At 42.2% G+C, this 18,808-nt stretch overlaps 1 protein-coding gene across 1 annotated transcript in view; it reads right to left on the bottom strand.

Moving 5' to 3' along the window:
- The window catches only part of dclre1c (DNA cross-link repair 1C, PSO2 homolog (S. cerevisiae)), a 52,647-nt gene that overhangs the window by 26,009 nt on the left and 7,830 nt on the right, over nucleotides 1-18,808 (bottom strand). Inside the window, exons 3-5 of the mRNA XM_043713229.1 lie at nucleotides 2,926-3,010; nucleotides 2,369-2,428; nucleotides 424-479 (exon numbers count right to left, since the gene is read on the bottom strand). Coding sequence (XP_043569164.1) covers nucleotides 424-479; nucleotides 2,369-2,428; nucleotides 2,926-3,010 — 201 coding nt within the window. The remainder of the gene's footprint in view (nucleotides 1-423; nucleotides 480-2,368; nucleotides 2,429-2,925; nucleotides 3,011-18,808) is intronic.

Consider the following 18,808-nt stretch of genomic DNA (forward strand, 5'->3'; position numbering starts at 1 on the left):
GAGGAGCGAGGCTCTGAAAGCTTTTCAAATAAACCTGTTGGACTATAATCCGGTGTCTTGTGATTTATGACAATTCCCACAGACAGTTTCTGTGCAATGAGCCTTCTGAATGGAGTGCGTGTTCCCACCATCATCACATCACAAAGGCTGACCCAAATTGACCCACTGATGCACAATGCTTCAGCATTCTGCTCAGAATCAGAGATACCTCTGTATTAAAGGAGGCCATTTAGCCCATGACACCCATGCTATCTATCTAAAGTAATTCCTTCTAACATGTATTTCGGAAAACCTCCTTCTGAACGAGTTTCCAAGTCCTATTGCTATTCATATGAACATGCAAAGATAATTATTTTCGCTCTTACGTCCATCATGCCCAAAGACTTGTTAATGAAACCACTGGGTAAAGACATTAATACCTACATGACTGATCCAGGGCAGTGTCCAGCAGGTAGAAGGGTAACTAAAATATCTTCCTTCTATTTTCAAAGAAAAAAAACAAAGTTCTTTAGAAATGCAAACAGTTTAAAAACAAAATTATGTTAAAGTTTATATTGAAGCTATTGATGAATAAACTGAGTTGTACATTCTGTGTAAAATCAGGATTTGTGGCATGGGGTAGTGTCCTTGCCTCTGAACCAAAAGCTTCAGATTTAAGTCCATCTCCAGGACATGATGACCAAGGACACACCATCCTGCAAATCCTTCCCACACGGATGGAAACATAGAAGGAAGAGGCCATTCAGCCCTTCAAGCCTGCTCCACCATTCAATATGATCATGACTAACAATCCACCTCAGTTCCCTGATACCACTTTCTCCCCATAATCGTAAACACACACACACACACAGACACACACACACAGACACACAGACACACACACACAGACACACACACATGAATAGCAGGCAGGAAGAGCAGAAGACACTCCTAGGCAGCTGTGTGATGGTAAGAAATTCACAGAATCAGGCCATCCAGTCCATCATGCCTGCACCAGCCCTTCCAATGAGCATCACTGCTGAGTGTCAATCTCCTGCTTTCTCCCATATACAATCACATACTGTTTCTGTCAAATAATCATCCAATGCCCTCTCGAATGCCTCAGTTGGAACCTCAACCATCATTATCCATCGCTCCAGACTACAGCATGCTTGTAGAAGAATGCATTGCAAGAGCAACCTCACCCTCTTTTTTTGGTGAGAGGGATGCTGGTTGGCTCAGTTGATTGGAAGGCTGTAGATGAACCATGTGCTGTTGGCACCAATTTCCCCATCCTGACTCAGGTGGATATAGAATCCACCTCCTCACCCGAACCATGATACCAATCGTGGTGAGGAGAGTCAGATGTACCTTCAGGCAGAGCACTCATGGAAGGTAAGATATTACAGCACCCAAGCAAACAGGTGTCTCAAAAGACCTGGTTTCTGTTTACCGTACAGAATGTGCTAAACTGTTCACAATCAGCCTGACTTCAATTACAATGCACAGCTGCAAAGTTTTCAGTTGGTCTGAAAGAACAAAAATCTATTTCTTTAGAATATCAACACCAACCAAGTAAATGGTCAACTCGGATGGAAGCGAAAGGGGTAGTGGGATAACGGACACATCTGACATCTCCATTGTCAATGATGACAAGATATCCTGCTTAATATCTCCACACAAGACAAATTAAAAACAAAATATAAAGTAAAACCTCTCTCAGTAACATACTACAGTAGATTTGAAAGCTTTGAGTTGCAATATTATTACAGTCAGATAACTGGCGAGACAAGTCATTATGTTTGAGAGCCATAGAGTCAGAACGCTTTAACACAGACATAGGGAAAACTGTGTGGACTCTCGGTGTCCGGGGGGTGGTGTTTGGAGGAAAGGAAAAGCATTCCAACCTCCTGTTCATCAACATTAAAAAGCCACTTTCCAGGATCATGGATATGATCTATCCACATGTGATCAGAGACACAGCACAAGACAGAGAGAGCAAGAGAAAGAGAGACACATAGAGACAGAGACAGAGAGACAGAGAGAGAGAAAGAAAGAAAGGATGAGAGAGAGAAAGGACAAGAGAGAGGAAAAAATGAGAGAGAAAGAGAGGGACAGAGAACAAGAGAGGGACAGAGAAACAGAGAATGAGAGAAACGAGAGAGAGAGAAAACGAGAGGCGTGGAGTGAGGCGGGGACAGAGAATGTGTGTGAGAGGGAGAAAACGAGAGAGAGAGGCATAGAAAGAGAGAGAGAAAAAACAAGAGAGGGATAGAGAATGAGAGAGAGAAAGAGACAATGAGAGAGAGAGAGACAACAAGAGAGAACGAGAGAGAGAGAGAGCGCGAGTGAGCGAGTGACTGAGAGAGAAAACACTCTTTGCACTTACCTCACCAGTTGCCTCATCAACCAAGGAAATTTGTGTTGGAGTTCCAACTTCGATAGCAATCTGTGAAAACACAAACATTTATTGACCTTATTTCACTTAAATAATGCCAACTGAATCTTAGTTCAATCCAGAACAAACACATTTTCTCTGTTCCTTACAATTTATGACTCATTGCTACCTGATTTTAAATATATTTTGGAGAGATGATGGCCTGGTGACATTATTGCTAGATTGCTAATCCAGAGACCTAGGTACTGCTCTGGGGACCTGGTTCAAATCCTGCTGTGGCAACAGGTGGAATTTAAATTCAATAAAAATCTGGAATTAGAAGTCTAATGGATAAGCATGAATCATTGTCGATTGCCAGAGAAACTCATCTGGTTCACCAGTGGTCCTTTGTGGAAAGAAACTGCCATCCTTACCCGGTCTGCCCCACGTGTGACTCCAGACCAACAGCAATGTGGTAGATTCCTAACTTTTTTTTAAAACTATAATGTTTAACTATTTTTAACACAAGAAGAAACTGGAGGGTCAATTGATTTAAATATGGAACTTACAATATAATTCTCCCAGAACTTGTACTTTTTACTTGTTAGCAGAATTTCCTTTGTTACCGGGGAACAGTAAAGTTTCAGCTTCAAGCTGTAATGAAAGGGGAAAAAAATTAAATAATTGTTCAATATTACAAAGCAGGACAATGACGAATATTGATAGATTACAGCCTCAGCAAGAGCGGATTGCACAGAGTCACATCAAAGCCTGATGTTGTCCTTGCCCAATATTAAAACAGCTTTCATATCAGCTGGAAATGTGAGATAGACAGGTCAATTTTCCATTGTCTAATCTACAGTTGCAGAGTTCCATTTTATTGTCCATGTTGGCAAACTGATGATACAGTAATTCCAAAATCCTCCTGATCTGCGGGTGGTGAAATGGGAAAGCTTGAAATGCGACTTAAGAGGCAGATTTTTCACACAGATGAGGCAACTGGAGAGATAAATGCAAAGAGTGTTTTCTCTCCCGCTCTCTCTCGGTCACTTGCTCGCTCACACTCTCTCTCTCGTTCTCTCTTGATGTCTCTCTCGCTCGTTGTCTCTTTCTCTCTGTCCCTCTGGTGTGTGTATGGAATGAGCTGCCAGAGGAAGTAATTGTATCAGCCTCCATCACATCTTTTAAAAGGCGTCTGGATGGGTATATGAATAGGAAGGGTTGGGAGGGATATGGGCCAAGTGCTGGCAAATGGGACTAGATTTACTTAGAATATTTGGTCAGCATGGACTGAAGGGTCTGCTTCCATGCTATACATCTCCAAGACAGCATCTATCGTTAGATTCTCTAACTTGAGGGTGGGTGGAGAAGGATCATTCGCAGAGAATGGTCATTTTGTTACATGTAGATTATGATGGAGTGGTCACAAACAACTGGATAATTCAGTTCCACTGTGTGAACAGACATAAACACGACGTGGCCTATTAATAATCCAGAACTGCACCTGCAAAACGCCAGTTAATTATTCAACAAAAACAGATCAGTCTCATGTTATCATTATGCTCCACTGACCAGAACCACTCTCGAATTTAAAACAACATTCACAGTTAAGAGTGAAGTTTATGAAAAAAAACAAGAATAGTGAATGAATGTGATGTCTTTGTATGTTGAGAAATGATCCATAGTTTCAATTAAAAATTGCTTTCAAAGTGCTGTCCTGAAATAGGGTTATACCCGAAACATAGACTGCTCCACCTCCTGATGCTGCCTGGCTTGCTGTGTTCTTCCAGCCTCCTGCCTGCCTATTCCAAAGTACTGTAGCATTTAATACTTAAACAACGAAAGAACTGATAAACAATGTTCCAATGACTACAATCTAAACATTCTCTCTCAGATCGTATTTTGTTCTCATTTCTGTTGAGCTGTTCAGAAAACATTGCAGGAAATGCTGGATTAATCCACTGGAATTGTCTTCAACTGAGATAAAGAAGTGAATGATCCAGATCCAGAAACACAAGATTCAATCCTGATTGGATGAATAAGAGGGGAAGCAATGATCAGAGAACTTCTGGGTTGGCACCATGCGTAAGGTTTGCATTTTGTAAATTAAGACAAAGTGAGGACTGCAGATGCTGGAGGTCAGAGTCAAAAAGTGTGGCGTTGGAAAAACACAGCAGATCCAAGGAGCAGGAGAATCGACGTTTTGGGCATAATCCCTTCCTGTTGACGGGCTTATGCCTGAATTGTCGATTTGTTAAAGTGGAGATTTGAGATGGCCCAGGAAACCCCTTGTGGACTCAGACCTGTAAAGCCTCTCTCTTGGTTCGTCCCGGAGATCGTACTCTTTGGAAGTCTGGAATAAAAACCTCTTACTCACAGTTTAGTTTAAATTTAGTCATCTCCTTTATTCACTAATAGCTGCACTGTTAGAACATAAGACTGATACCTATAAGCTAAACTAACAAGGTTCTAATAACCTAGGAGAGTAGGGTACCAGCTCTTCAAGTGCCCCAGCAGGCTCCTCTGATGTACTGATACAAAGTGGCTTCCTTTATACAAGCGTTTACAAAAACATTGCATGCTCTTAATTAGACAGATAACAGTGAAAGACAATAATTCATAAGGAAAAAAAATTAATTGACAGGTCTGTGTACGCTTGACTAATCACTCCTACAGGCCCAAGTCATTCATCAGGTGGGAAAAAACATAGCCAGCCGAGTTCGGCGCCTGCTTGCGAGATAAACTCCTATCATAAAGAGGTACCATAGAGTCATAGAGATGTACACCATGGAAACAGACTCTTTGGTCCAACCCATCCATGCCGACCAGATATCCCAACCCAATCTAGTCCCACCTGCCAGCACCCGGCCCATATCCCTCCAAACCCTTCCGATTCATATACCCATCTAAATGCCTCTTGAATGTTGCAATTACACTAGCCTCCACCACATCCTCTGACAGCTCATTCCATACACGTACCACCCTCTGCATGAAAAAGTTGCCCCTCTTTCCGATAGGAAGGAGACCAGAACTGCATGCAATATTCCAACAGTGGCCTAACTAATGTCCTGTACAGTGGCAACATGACCTCCCAACTCCTCTACTCAATACTCTGACCAATAAAGGAAAGCATACCAAACGCCTTCTTCACTGTCGTATCTACCTGCGACTCCACTTCTATAATTCAGCATTACATTTTAGTCTAAATTTTTAAAGACAGGTTTTAAGGCTATAGACTTTGAGATTCCTTTGCTCCTCGGATGCTATCTGACCTGTTGTGCTTTTCCAGCACCACACTTCTTGATTCATTTTCTAAATTAAACCAACTTAACCCCTACACCTACTAGAGATGGTGGTGGTGATGAGCGGCCTGTCCAAGGTGAAGGTTCTCGGAGCGTGCTGCTGAGCGAGAGGATGGGCGATTTCGATTGCGACTAAGCAATGGAAATGGGGCGGTGATGTCAATTAGGAAGATATTCAAGCAGCTCCTGCCCTGCTCCTTCCACATACTGGACATCAGGGCCTTGAGAATTACGACCAAAGAAACAGTGATGAGCTGTTGGGAAGTATCCTGGAGGTGAGTGTACAGGGGCTGCAGTGTCCACGATGAAGGCAGGTATTTGGATGAGGTAGACTATTTACTCTTGATACTATTCAGGGAAGTTTGGGTAAGACATGAGTTAACCTGTAAATCCACATGAAGTTCCAATTGGGAATAGAATGCAATAGACATCTTTAGTTAATTTTATAAGCAATAATCATTTTCATTTATTCAAGTAGCCAGGTTAAAACAAAAAAATAGTTAAACTGCAAAAACATGCCCCGATGCTGATGAAGCAGATAGACAGTTTGTGAAAATGTAACATGGCTGAACCACCATTAGCCCTGAGGCCTTCCTTGGAAATGGAAGGGGAGGGTGACCCTGTACTACACTGAGAACAGCGAAGCAATCGGGTTTAGTCCAGGATGGGAAAGAAGCAAAGGCTTTGGAGAGGAGAGAGGATAGATAACCAGGCATTTAGCTACTTCTGGAATGTGTGAAAAATAAGGTGTTCGTCGAAAACAGATCATTTCGGAATTCGAGTAATGTATGGTCTACGTGAGCGACAATGTATAAACATATGATAAATCCTCATTGAGTTAGAGTGCTACCTCAGAATCCTTTCTGGGGTGGACTCTCCCAAGGTCAGCTCATGAAACAATCAGTGACCTGTACCAGAAGATTCCTGAGATTTCATAAAATGAAGCTTTTTGAATGTTGCGTTGGAACAGGAAACCAAACAAGTGAATAATGTCCCGTTCGTTATTTGTGCTTCATGGATGGTGGGTAATTTTCCGCAGCTCCAGGTATTTGCCATTAATGGAACAGCTTGTCTTGGGCAACAAATAATTTAGGATAAAGTAATAACAAATACTTTAGCACAAGACTCTACTTCTCTCCCAAGGATAGTGCTGTTGTCCATAGTAGGCACTATACCTAGCAAGCTCAGCCATTCTCAGACCATATGATGCAAAAATTTGAAAATTGGCATTCAAAGTGGGAACACAAGACACAAATGAGAACCTAACATCCACTACGCCCCACTGCCTCATCACTTGAGTCTGCTGTACCTAGATTAGACTAGATTCCCTACAGTGTGGAAACAGGCCCTTCAGCCCCACCTGTCCACACCGACCCTCCGAAGAGTAACCCACCCAGACCCATTTCCCTCTGACTAATTTACCTAACACTATGGGGCAATTTGGCATGGCCAATTCACCTGACCTGCACATCTTTGGAGTGTGGGAGGAAACCAGAGCACCCGGAGGAAACCCCCCCTCCATTGAATCTCTGCCTTAGTGATGTTTTGATTGTGGGATTCTTGCAGCACAGTGGTCTCTACTTCTGAGCCAGGAGGCCTGGGTTCACGTGCCACCTGCTTCAGAGGTGTGCAATCTCATCTCTGAACAGACTGAAAATGTCTCATACCTTGACTTTAGATTTCTAATCCATGTTTTGAATTTTCTTATCAATTCACTCATGGGCTTCACTGGCTGGGCCCAGCATTTACTCTGTGTCCCTAATCGCTTGAGAAGGTGGTGATGAGCTATATTCTTGAACTGCTGCAATCCATGTGCTGTAGGTAGGTCCACAATACTGTAAGGGACAGCACTCCAGGATTGTGATTCAGTGACACCGAAGGGATGGTGATGTATTTCCAAGTCAGGATGGGGCCGGAATGTACAGGGGGTGGTGTTCCCATGTATCTGCTGCTCTTGTCCTTCTAGATGGGAGTGTTCATGGGTTTAGAAGAAGCTGTCTAAGGATCTTTGGTGAATTCCTGCAGTGCATCCTGTAGACAGTACGCACTGCTACGAATGAGTGTCGGTGGTGGAGAGTGCGAATGTTTGTGATTGTGGTGCCAATCAAGTCGGCTGCTTGGTCTTGGACAGTGTCAAGCTTCTTGAGTGTTGTTGGAGCTGCCCCCATCCAGGCAAGTGAGGAGTATTCCATCACACTCCTGACCTATGCCTTGTAGATTACAGGCAGAATTTGGGGAGTTGGGAGGGGAGTTATTTGCTGCAGGATTCCTAGCCTCTGGTCTGCTCTTGTAGCCACTGTGTTTTTGTGGCAAATTGTGTTCAGGTTTGGGCCTCTCCATGACCTCATTCCTCCTTATCGTAGTAGAACAAAGAAAGTTTACAGCCTAGGATCAGGTCCTTCGGCCCTCTAAGCCTGAGCCGATCCAAATCCACTGTCTAAACCTGTCGCGAATTCCTGAACATCTCTAACTCTCTGCTCCCCACCTACTCATGCATCAGTCCAGACGCACCTTTAATGAATCTACTGTGCCTGCCTCTAACATCTTTGCTGACAACACGTTCCAGGCATCTACCACCCTCTGTGTAAAGTACTTGCTGCGTATATCCCCCTTAAACCTTGTAATCCTCTCCAATCCTGTGAAATTTCAGTCCTCCCCCAATTTTAGCAAGATACAATCTGAGATTTGCCAATGCCAAAAATCTACCTAGGTGAAGAAACATTACACTTCAATTAGGAGTCATTCACAGTTCTTCACCATAGAAATACATGTTTTAATCACCCTATAAATTCCCTCATGGGATCAAGCACATGATTCTTAAATATTCTTTCATGGGATGTGGGCATTGCTAGCTTTTCCAGTGTTCATGCCCATCCCTAATTATTAAGATTCATCTTCTTCAAGATAACTACCCATCATCTTGGTACCAAAGAAAACACATGCAACATGCATCAACAACTACTGCCCAGTGGCTCTGACCTCCATTATTATGATGTGCTTCAAGAAGTTAGTTATGGATCATATCAACTTTAACCACCCAGCCTGCTGGGATCCCTTGAAATTTGCCTCCCGGTCCAACAGGTCCACAGCAGACACCATTTCCCTTGCCCTACACTCATCCCTGGAACATCTGGATAATAAGGATATCCATGTCAGGCTTCTACTTATAGCTCTGCTTTCAACACTATGATCCCAACCAAACTAATCACCAAACTCCAGCACCTAGGAGCGCTCTGCCAGCTGCAACTGGATTCTCAGCTTCCTGACTGCAATCAGTGAAGACAGTTAACTGCACCTCCTCTACGATAAACCTCAACACTAGCGTCCTACAAGGATATGGACTCAGCCTCTTTCTGTACTCCCTGCACACCTTTGACCGTGTGGCCAAATTTCATCCAAACGCCTTCTACAAGTTTGCTGACGACACTATTGTTGTTGGCCTTATTTCAAATAGCATGAGTCAGTATGCAGGAAGGAGACAGAATGCTTGGTGTTGTGGCAAAGATAACAACCTCTCCCTCAATGTCAGCAAAACTAAAGAGCTGATCATTGACTTCAGGAAGAAAGGAAGGGGGGCACAGCCTTATCTACATCATGGAGCTAAGGTGGAGATGGTCGAAAGCGTCAAGTTCCTAAGAGTGATGATAACCAACGAACTGACCAGGATCACCCACGCAGACAAGAGGTTCAAGAAGATATGACACCTCTTCATCCTGAGGAGGCTAAAGGAAATTCAGCATGTCCATAAGGACCTTCATCAATTTTTACAGATGCATTATAGAATGCTTTCTATCTGGGTGTGTCATGGCTTGCTAGGGCAAACCTTCTGCCCAAGCCTGTAACAAACTACAGAAAGTTGTGAACATAGCGCAGACCATCACGCAAACCAATCTCTCATCTACTGACGCCATCTACACTTCTCATTGCCACAGAAATGCTGCCAACATCAAAGACCCCTCTCACTCCCGTTATAATCTTCACCAACCTCTTCCGTCAGGCACCAGATTCAAAGCTTGATCACATGCACCAAGTGGTTCAAGAGCAGCTTCTTCCCCACTGTTATTAAATTTCGGAATGGACCTCTCAAATTTTAAATTTTAATGTTGATCTCGCTCTTTGTGCACCTTTGTATGCCTCGCTCTCTTTCAATACCTTATAATCTGTATGTCATACGTTATGATCTGTCTGTACTGCACACAAAATAATCGTTTTCACTGTACTTAGGTACGTGTGGCAATGATAAATCAAATGAACCACATTGCTGTGGGTTTGGAGTCACATGTAGATCTGACTGGGCAAGCACAGCAGATATCCTTCCTAAAAGGATAGTCATAAACCAGGTGGGGCTTTTCACAGCAATAAACTATGACGATGTGGTCACCATGAAGCCTGCTTTTCACCCCACATTGTATTGAATTCACATTCTACCACTGAACCCAGGTCCCTCGGGGAGTACCCTGGCTGAGTGGATGATATGTCCAATGGTATTTGTCATACGGGCATGCTTGTGCACGTAGACACACACACAGACACACACGCACACAGAAAAACAGAAAAAAAAGTTAGTTATTCAGAAAAAATAAAGTATGTAGTTGGTTTCAAGATTAAAACCATAACATTTACTAAATCCTCAAAATAATGTGTTGTAACAAGGGAATCTAGTGTCAGTGAAAAGCTGGTTGTGTGAGAATGGAAGGAAGGGGTGCCTAAGACTTTACCTCCTCCTTCATCTCTCATGGCACCATGAGGAGAGGGAGTAGCCACTCTGCTGTCGATAAGCATGGATCAGAATGGGTCTTCAAAATCACCAGAATGACTACATGACTCTGATCTCCAGCATCTGCAGTCCTCGCTTTCTCATAGGCATTGCATATATACCCACTAATGGGTCAAAACCAAACGTGGAATTAAGCAAACATTACAGACTAACAGGTAGTTGGTGTAGCTGCTGTATGGAATGAAAATGCTGTGTGTGTTGGAGAGGAGGAGGAGGAGGAGGAGTGTGGAGAGACCACCAAAAAACCTCCATGTTCAAGTTACCAGTTTCCAGCAACTTATCAAACAACAACAAGATCATATGGACCCATGACATCACATCAGTTACTTGGATAAAACACCCTTGAATTTCGACACACTGTGGAGTGGAAATGTTCAAAACCAATTCTGTTGAAAACACAAGGACATGAGAAACCAGGATTCACAGTGATGCCAGCCCAGCATGGCCAAAGGAACTTAATTAAAATAACTTTAAAGTATAAAACCAGGCCAAAAATCAAGTTCCTTGCAGGAGTTATTCTGTTTGTTTGTGACAACAGTTGGGTCGAGGAAGATGGAATAAAGTTCCTGAAGATAATGTGTAGAGTAGATGTCTCAGTGGCCTGTGTAAAGAATACAGCTTAATAATGTAGGATCTTAAAACCAAAGGAGATCAAGAGGTGTCTGCAATGACATAATACTCACTATGTGATTTTATGCGAAGGCCCAATACCCATAGTTGGGCCATGTTTCCCCTCCATTCCTGATGAAGGGCTTTTGCCCAAAATGTCAATTTTCCTGCTCCTCGGATGCTGCCTGACCTGCTGTGCTTTTCCAGCACCACACTAATCTAAACCCCATGTTGCCCCAACAAGCCAGGCAAGAATCACGCTCATGTCAAATGGAATTGGTGGATGATCAACATAGAAGAAACATTCAAAAGGTAAGAAAATATGACTCTAATCGATGTTTTTTGTGGTTCCATCAAATTGTCTGCATAAGCCTTCATCGCATTGTTTTTAAAAAAATGCAGACAACCAATCAAACTGATGAAGAGAAAGATGTTCAATATGATGTGATCATTCTGAAACTGCATACGCTGACTCTAATCTTAAATGGGATCCTTCCCATGAGGCCTCACCAAAATTACTCCAATTGAAGGTGATAAACTGTTTTGCATTGGTCATTAAAGACAATGAATTTGGTGAATTTAAAAAAATTTTGATTGTGGTTAGCTGTAATCTTGTAAAATTAATTTAATTAAATACTTTGTTTTATTTAACTTAAGATTTTTAAGAAACAATTAAAATTGGCGACCAACTCCAAAAGCTGCATACATTCAGCATGTGAAGATTCATTATCCTTCCAAAAATATGGGTCAACTTATATGCTGTGATCTACAGTGTTCTGAGAGCCAACAACTTCTACACTGTAAAACATACTCATACCACAGTTATGTAAAAAGGAAAGGCTAGAACAAACACAAAGTGTCCATGTGGTCTCAAAATCTGGCTAAACCTGAAACATGGAAGAGGGAACATAGCACATAGAACAGATTTAAGATGCACATGTTCAGGATGTCTCAAAGATGGTCCCTTTTTTTTGCTAAATGTTGTTCCTTGGCTCAAGGAGACTGTGTCCTTTATTTTTTTTCAGAGGGGCAATAAACCGGGCCGGGTTCCGATCAGTCTGGTTTTGTACAAAGATGAAAAGGATTTTGAGAGGCCTTTTGTTTATAAGTAAACAGATGAGACTTCAGGCCAAAGTGGTCATGTTTTAGAAGTGACCTGTATAATGAAAGGGGACAATAGACATTAGGTGCAGGAGTAGGCCATTCTGCCCCTCGAGCCTGCACCACCATTCAATATGATCACAGCTGATCATTCTTAACCAGTATCCTGTTCCTGCCTTATCTCTATAACCCTTGATTCCACTATCCTTGAGAGCTCTATCCAACTCTTTCTTAAATGAATCCAGAGACTGGGCCTCCACTGCCCTCTGGGGCAGAGCATTCCACACAGCCACCACTCTCTGGGTGAAGAAGTTCTCCTCATCTCTGTTCTAAATGGTCTACGCCGTATTTTTAAGCTGTGTCCTCTGGTTCGGCACTCACCCATCAGCTGAAACATATTTCCTGCTTCCAGAGTATCCAATCCTTTAATAATCTTATATGTCTCAATCAGATCCCCTCTCAGTCTTCTAAACTCAAGGGTATACAAGCCCAATCACTCCAGTCTATCAGCGTAAGGTAGTCCTGCCATTCCAGGAATTGACCTCGTGAACCTACGCTGCACTCCCTCAATAGCCAGAATGTCTTTCCTCAAATTTGGAGACCAGAACTGCACACAGTACTCCAGGTGTGGTCTCACCAGGGCCCGGTACAGCTGCAGAAGAACCTCTTTGCTTCTATACTCAATCCCTCTTGTTATGAAGGCCAGCATGCTATTAGCATTTCACCCTGCCACCCAGCTTAGTATCATCAGCAAATTTGCTAATGGTATTACTAATACCATCTTCTATATCATTAATATGGTCAGCTGTCTAGCTGAGCTGAGCTGCTTTAGTTCAGTCTTGAAATGGTGAGTAGTTCAATAGGGAGCTGTGCAGAAACTCTCTCTCTCTCTTTCTGCCCTTCAACTTGCAGGCATGTGTTCCATTTATACTGGTTTTTAAAGGGAATTTGCTTATTGGGACTGTTGTGTGTATTCGGAACAGCAGAATTAAGTCTAGTTGGATAGGTTGAGTTCTGTAGGGGTTTTTTATTCTGAGTTTGTGTTTCGTTATGTAATTTTGTGAATAAATGTTTGTCTGTTTTGAAACCTAGTAGTCAACCTAGCTAACTTAATCTGGGTAATTTTCACTGTACACTTAGAGAAACAAATTGCAAAGTTAGGTCTTGGGCTGCGTGCTTCGAGTGGTCTGGTCTAGTCCATAACAGATTGGAGGCTCTTTGCAGGATTTTAAACAGCGAGTGGTAGGTGCTCATGACTTTATTTCGGGTGTTGGTTTGGTTGGTTAGACAAAGCTTGGAATAGTAAAGGCTCTTTCAGTCACCAAAAGTTTTTTGGATGCTGACACGGTGATTTTGGAAGTTTTGCAAAAAGTGAATAAGGCCAAGTTGCAAGAATAGGCAGAGAAGTCAGAATTGGAACTGCCTCCTTCTGTGAGGAAAGGAGAGATAATTACAGCAGTAGCTCAGCATTTAAACTTGCTGGAGAAACCATCAGAATCTATAATGATGGCAAGGATTCAATTGCAAATGAAGCAGCTTGAGCTAGAGGCGAGAGGTAAGGAAAGGGCAGCAGAAATGAAACAGTTTGAGTGACGATTAAAAGCAGAACAGACAGAAAAAGAGCAGCAGAAGAGAGGGAAAAAGAGAGAGCAGAGAAAGAAAAAGAAAGCTTTTGAACTTCAAAGACTGATATTTGAAAAGGCAAGTCAGCTTAAAAGGCTGTAGATAAAGGCTGAGAGTCGGCTCAGTGAGGAAGGAGTGCGAACTCATGGGGAAGAGCAGAGAGTTAAAACAGCAAGGTTAGCAGCTGAAGGGGCTGATGATTCTGAGCTGGTCCATAAAATACGGTTTGGCTTCCAGAATCAATCTCAGTCCATGAGGGATAGAAACTGCGGCAAAGAGAAATCCTCATGTGGAAAGGGAAAGGTAGATCTCAGTGATGATCATATGGAGAACTTAACACAGGGTTAAAAAAGAAACCCTTGAGGGGGACAAAGATGTTAAAAAGCTCCTATGTTTTCATTGTTATAAAGTGGGCCACACAAAACCACAGTGTTGGTGGGCTAGGAGAAAGCCAGATGTAGGTAAACCAGACAAGCCTGGGGGTTTTGTTGGACTGGTAACAAAAAGCACAAGGGAAGTTAGACAACTGCCTCAGAGTGTACAAGATGATCAGAGGTTGGTTAAGGAGGAAGTGCCAGATCTGCTGAAAAACTGTACACACAAGGGTAAAGTTTATTCATATAGGCCAGGAGCAGTAGGTAAGGAGGTTACAATATGAAGGGAAACAGGATCCTCTCAGTCTGTAAAGCTGAGGGATGAGGAGATATGCACTCCCGAAGGACAATTGCCAGAAAAGGTAGTGGTGACAGGAATTCAGGGTGAGACAAAAAGAGTGCTCAATTATGTAAAGTGAGGCGAGAGAGTCCAGAGAAGAGTGGAGAATCTGTGGTAGGAGTACTGGACAAACTCTCAGCTCCAGGAATATAATTTGTCCTTGCAAATGATAGAGTTGATTCACCAATAGGTGGGCTGCCTACTCTAGTTGAAAAGTCAGTGGAGACGTAGGCAACTGAAGACATAGAGAATGTTTTTCCATGAATTTTCCCTGATTGTGTGATCACAAGATCACAGAGGCACAAGCCGAAGCAGGAGAGATCAAAAGGCATAGATAAGGAAGCTGACATAGTTTATCCGAAACTCTGTTTGATCAGGTAAGTGGAACAGAGAAGGAGCAAATAGGTAAACATGTCAATATTTTTATCTCTACTCAGCTGACTGTTTTAACTCCTCATATCAAAAGGCATTCACTGAGAATGAAAGTGAATGCATTCCTGTGTGTTATTACTTAACAAACGATGTCTTAATGAGAAAATGGAGACGATCACAAATTGGTTTGCCAGTAGGGTATAGAAAGGAGGTGCTGTGAGCGGTGCATGAGCTACCACTTGGAGGTCATTTAGGAGTGAGGAAAACACAGGCTAAAATACAAAGACATTTTTACCGGCCTGGATTACACAAGGATGTAATTGAGTTTGAGTTGATTCACCGAATGAATCAACCAAATTCAGTCCATTGAGTTTTGCCAGACGTGTCACACATGTCAGCTAACCGGAAAACCACAGGCAGTAATAACACCTGCACCTTTAATACCTACTCCAGCATTTGAGGAACCTTTCACAAGAGTCTTGATTGATTGCATAGGTCCCCAACCTCAAACAAAAAGTGGGAATAAGTATTTATTAACAATAATGGATGTGTCGACTATATTTCCATAGGCTATCCCATTACGCAACATCACAGCTAAAAGGGATGTAGAAGAAATACTTAATTTTTTCTACTAGATACAGACTACCAATAGTGATCCTGTCAGATCAAGGATTAAAACTTCACATCCAAACTATTCAAGGAGGTTATGGATAACTTGGGAATAAAGCGATTCAAATCTACTGCGTACCATCCGGAATCACCGGGAGCGCTAGAGAGGTGACATCAAACACTGAAGACCATGTTGTGGGTTTATGGTCAGGATTATCCAGGCGATTGGGAAAGGGAGTTCTGTTTGTACTTTTTGTGATCAGAGATTCACCGAATGAATCAACCAAATACAGTCCATTTGAATTAATTTTGGGGCATGAAGTAAGAGGACCGTTAAAATCGATTAAGGAGAAATTAATTAGTCAACATTCAGAGACCACACATTTGGACTATGTGTCAAATTTTAGAGAACAATTAAATAGAGCTGGAGTGTTGGCTAGACAGCTTTTAAAGATATCACAGCATACAATAAAACAGGAAGCAGATAAGAAATCACAAATTCGCAATTTTGCAAGTGGGGATAAGGTATTGATGTTACTTTCAGTGACAGATAGGCCTTTAAAAGCAAGGTTTAGTGGACCTTGTCAAATTGAGAAGAAATTGAGTGAAGTGAACTGCTTGATAAGGACTCCAGACAGGAAGAAATCTCACAGAATGTGTCATGTGAATATGCTCAAAAGATATTTTGATAGGGAAGAAAAGCAAGAGGAGAAGGTGTTAATGATTACAGCACAGAAGGAAGAACCACGTTTAGAAGATTCTGAATTGGAAATTGCTCAAATCAAATTGGACAATGGGGAAGTTGTCAAAAATTGGGATAATATTGAGTTACCTTCCACAAGAAAATCAAAATTACCTGAAAGAGTTATTACTATCACATGGGGAGATATGCGGAAATAAACTGGGAAGTTTTAACCTAATTGTGCATGATGTAAATATCGGAGATGTTGTTCCGATTAAGCAACATCCTTAGATTAGATTAGATTAGATTAGATTAGATTCCCTACAGTGTGAAAACAGGCCCTTCGGCCCAACAAGACCACACCGACCCTCCGAAGAGTAACCCACCCAGATCCATTTCCCTCTGATTAATGCACCTAACACTATGGACAATTTAGCATGGCCAATTCACCTGACCTTTGGACTGTGGGAGGAAACCAGAGCACCCGGAGGACACCCAGGCAGACATGGAGAGAATGTGCAAACTCCATTTAGACAGTCGTCTGAGGCTGGAATCGAACCTGACTCCCTGGTGCTGTGAGGCAGCAGTGCTGACCACTGAGTCACTGTGCTGCTCCTTATAGGCATAACCCTCTAAAGTTGGCACAGGTTCAGAAGGAGATAGAGCGCATGCTCCAAGATGGCATAATCGAAGTCAGTTACAGTGATTGGAGCTCACCCATAGTCATGGTGCCAAAGCCAGATGGTACCCAACGATTATGTGTGGACTATCACAAAGTCAACGCTGTTACAAAGACTGATGCATATTCAATGCCATAGTTGGAGGACTGTGTCGGCAAAGTGGGACAAGCAAATTTGCTAATGTTATTGCTAATACCATCTTCTATATCATTAACATATATTGTAAAAAGCTGCGGTCCCAGCACTGTTATCTGCGGTACCCCACTGGTCACTGCCTGCCATTCCAAAATGGAGCCGTTTATCACTACTCTTTGTTTCCTATCAGCCAACCAACTTTCAATCCAAATTAGTACTTTGCCCCCAATACCATGTGCCCTAATTTTGCTCACTAACCTCTTATGTGGGACTTTATCAAAAGCTATCTGAAAGTCCAGGTACACTACATCTACTGGATCTCCCTCGTCAATCCTCGAGAGTTGCATCCTCTGATAATGGAGTTACTCCATTATCTGAAATTTATGTTTGGAGTCTTAGCAGAATTAGTTACATTTGTTTCTGTGCATGTGATGTTGAAATTTAAACTTTGTATTTTTAGATATTCAGCAGTAGTCAAACCTTGAACTGCAGAGATAAGTGCAGTTACTCGCTTCCATCTCCTGGTAACCAATGTGTAATTTATGGGCTTAAAGTTCAACAGTTACTGATTGTGGGCATCATCAGATGTACTTTAATTATGAGGTGGAAGATTTTGCAGGAGCTTTTTTTTTAAATCAAAAGACAGCGGCACTTGAGGGTCCCAGTCATCCCATACATTCTCAATCTTTCAAGATGCTAAGTGGACAATCACCTCATTGTAGCACCTGTTTTTGAGGGTATGATTACACTACTGGTTTAGTGCAAAGGTTAGATGTTACAGATGAGGTGTTGAGGTCTGAACTGACTCTGTAGTGAGCTCTCTCTCAAATGCTGCCTCACTGACTTGAGAGTTTGACTGTAAACATGGCCCTAAGTGATTGCAATCTTGCAAAGTTAGATTGAGGAGAGTTGCAAGAATGGGAAAGTTTGTTTGTCATATTTGTTCAGACTTGTGAAATTTTGTGGGACTGGAGTGCGGGCGGAAGTGGTAAATTTGAAAAGTAATGCCAAACAAGTTGGCAAAAGCTTTTGAAGAATTAAGGAACAAAAAAATTTCTTAAAAGAAATCTGTCCAACTTCAAATTTAGACATTTACTTTGCAAAGTTAACTTTGCAATCTTGTCACATTTCTTATTTAGTTTTTTTGAATGAATGATGTAATCTGCACAATCTTTGAAGCAGCATTGTTGCTCTAATTAGTAGGGAAGTGTCCAGAACTTCCAATGAGCAATGTGCTGCCTATATAACAAATTGTTTTGGCTGTTTGATTTGCTGTTGTGGCTAGCTGCATAGCTGCTTGACCCAAAGGTATATCACCCTGAGATTGGCATAGAGTGCTTTTATGCTGTGTAATACCTGAAAAGAAACAAAACATCAAAAGGAAGACTTGCATTTGTATTGTAGAATGCTCCAAAATGCTTTACTACCAGATTAATACTTTGAAAGTTCACTTGCTGTTGTAAAAGTCTGTGTGGCAGCCATTTTGTTTTCAGCAAACATCCACGAACAGTATGGTGGTAATGACCAGATAGAGTCATAGAGATGTACAGCATGGAAACAGACCCTTCGGTCCATCCCATCCATGCCAACCAGATATCCCAACCCAATCTAGTCCCACCTGCCAGTGCCTGGCCCATTTCCCTCCAAACCCTTCCTATTCATATACCCATCCAAATGCCTGTTAAATGTTGCAATTGTACCAGCCTCCACCACATCCTCTGGCAGCTCATTCCATACACGTACCACCTTCTGCGTGAAAAAGTTGCCCCTTAGGTCTCTTTTATATCTTTCCCCTCTCACCCTAAACCTATGCCCTCTAGTTCTGGACTCACCGACCCCAGGGAAAAG

Source organism: Chiloscyllium plagiosum, chromosome 23 (assembly GCF_004010195.1).
Source record: "Chiloscyllium plagiosum isolate BGI_BamShark_2017 chromosome 23, ASM401019v2, whole genome shotgun sequence".
Lineage (NCBI taxonomy): Eukaryota > Metazoa > Chordata > Chondrichthyes > Orectolobiformes > Hemiscylliidae > Chiloscyllium > Chiloscyllium plagiosum.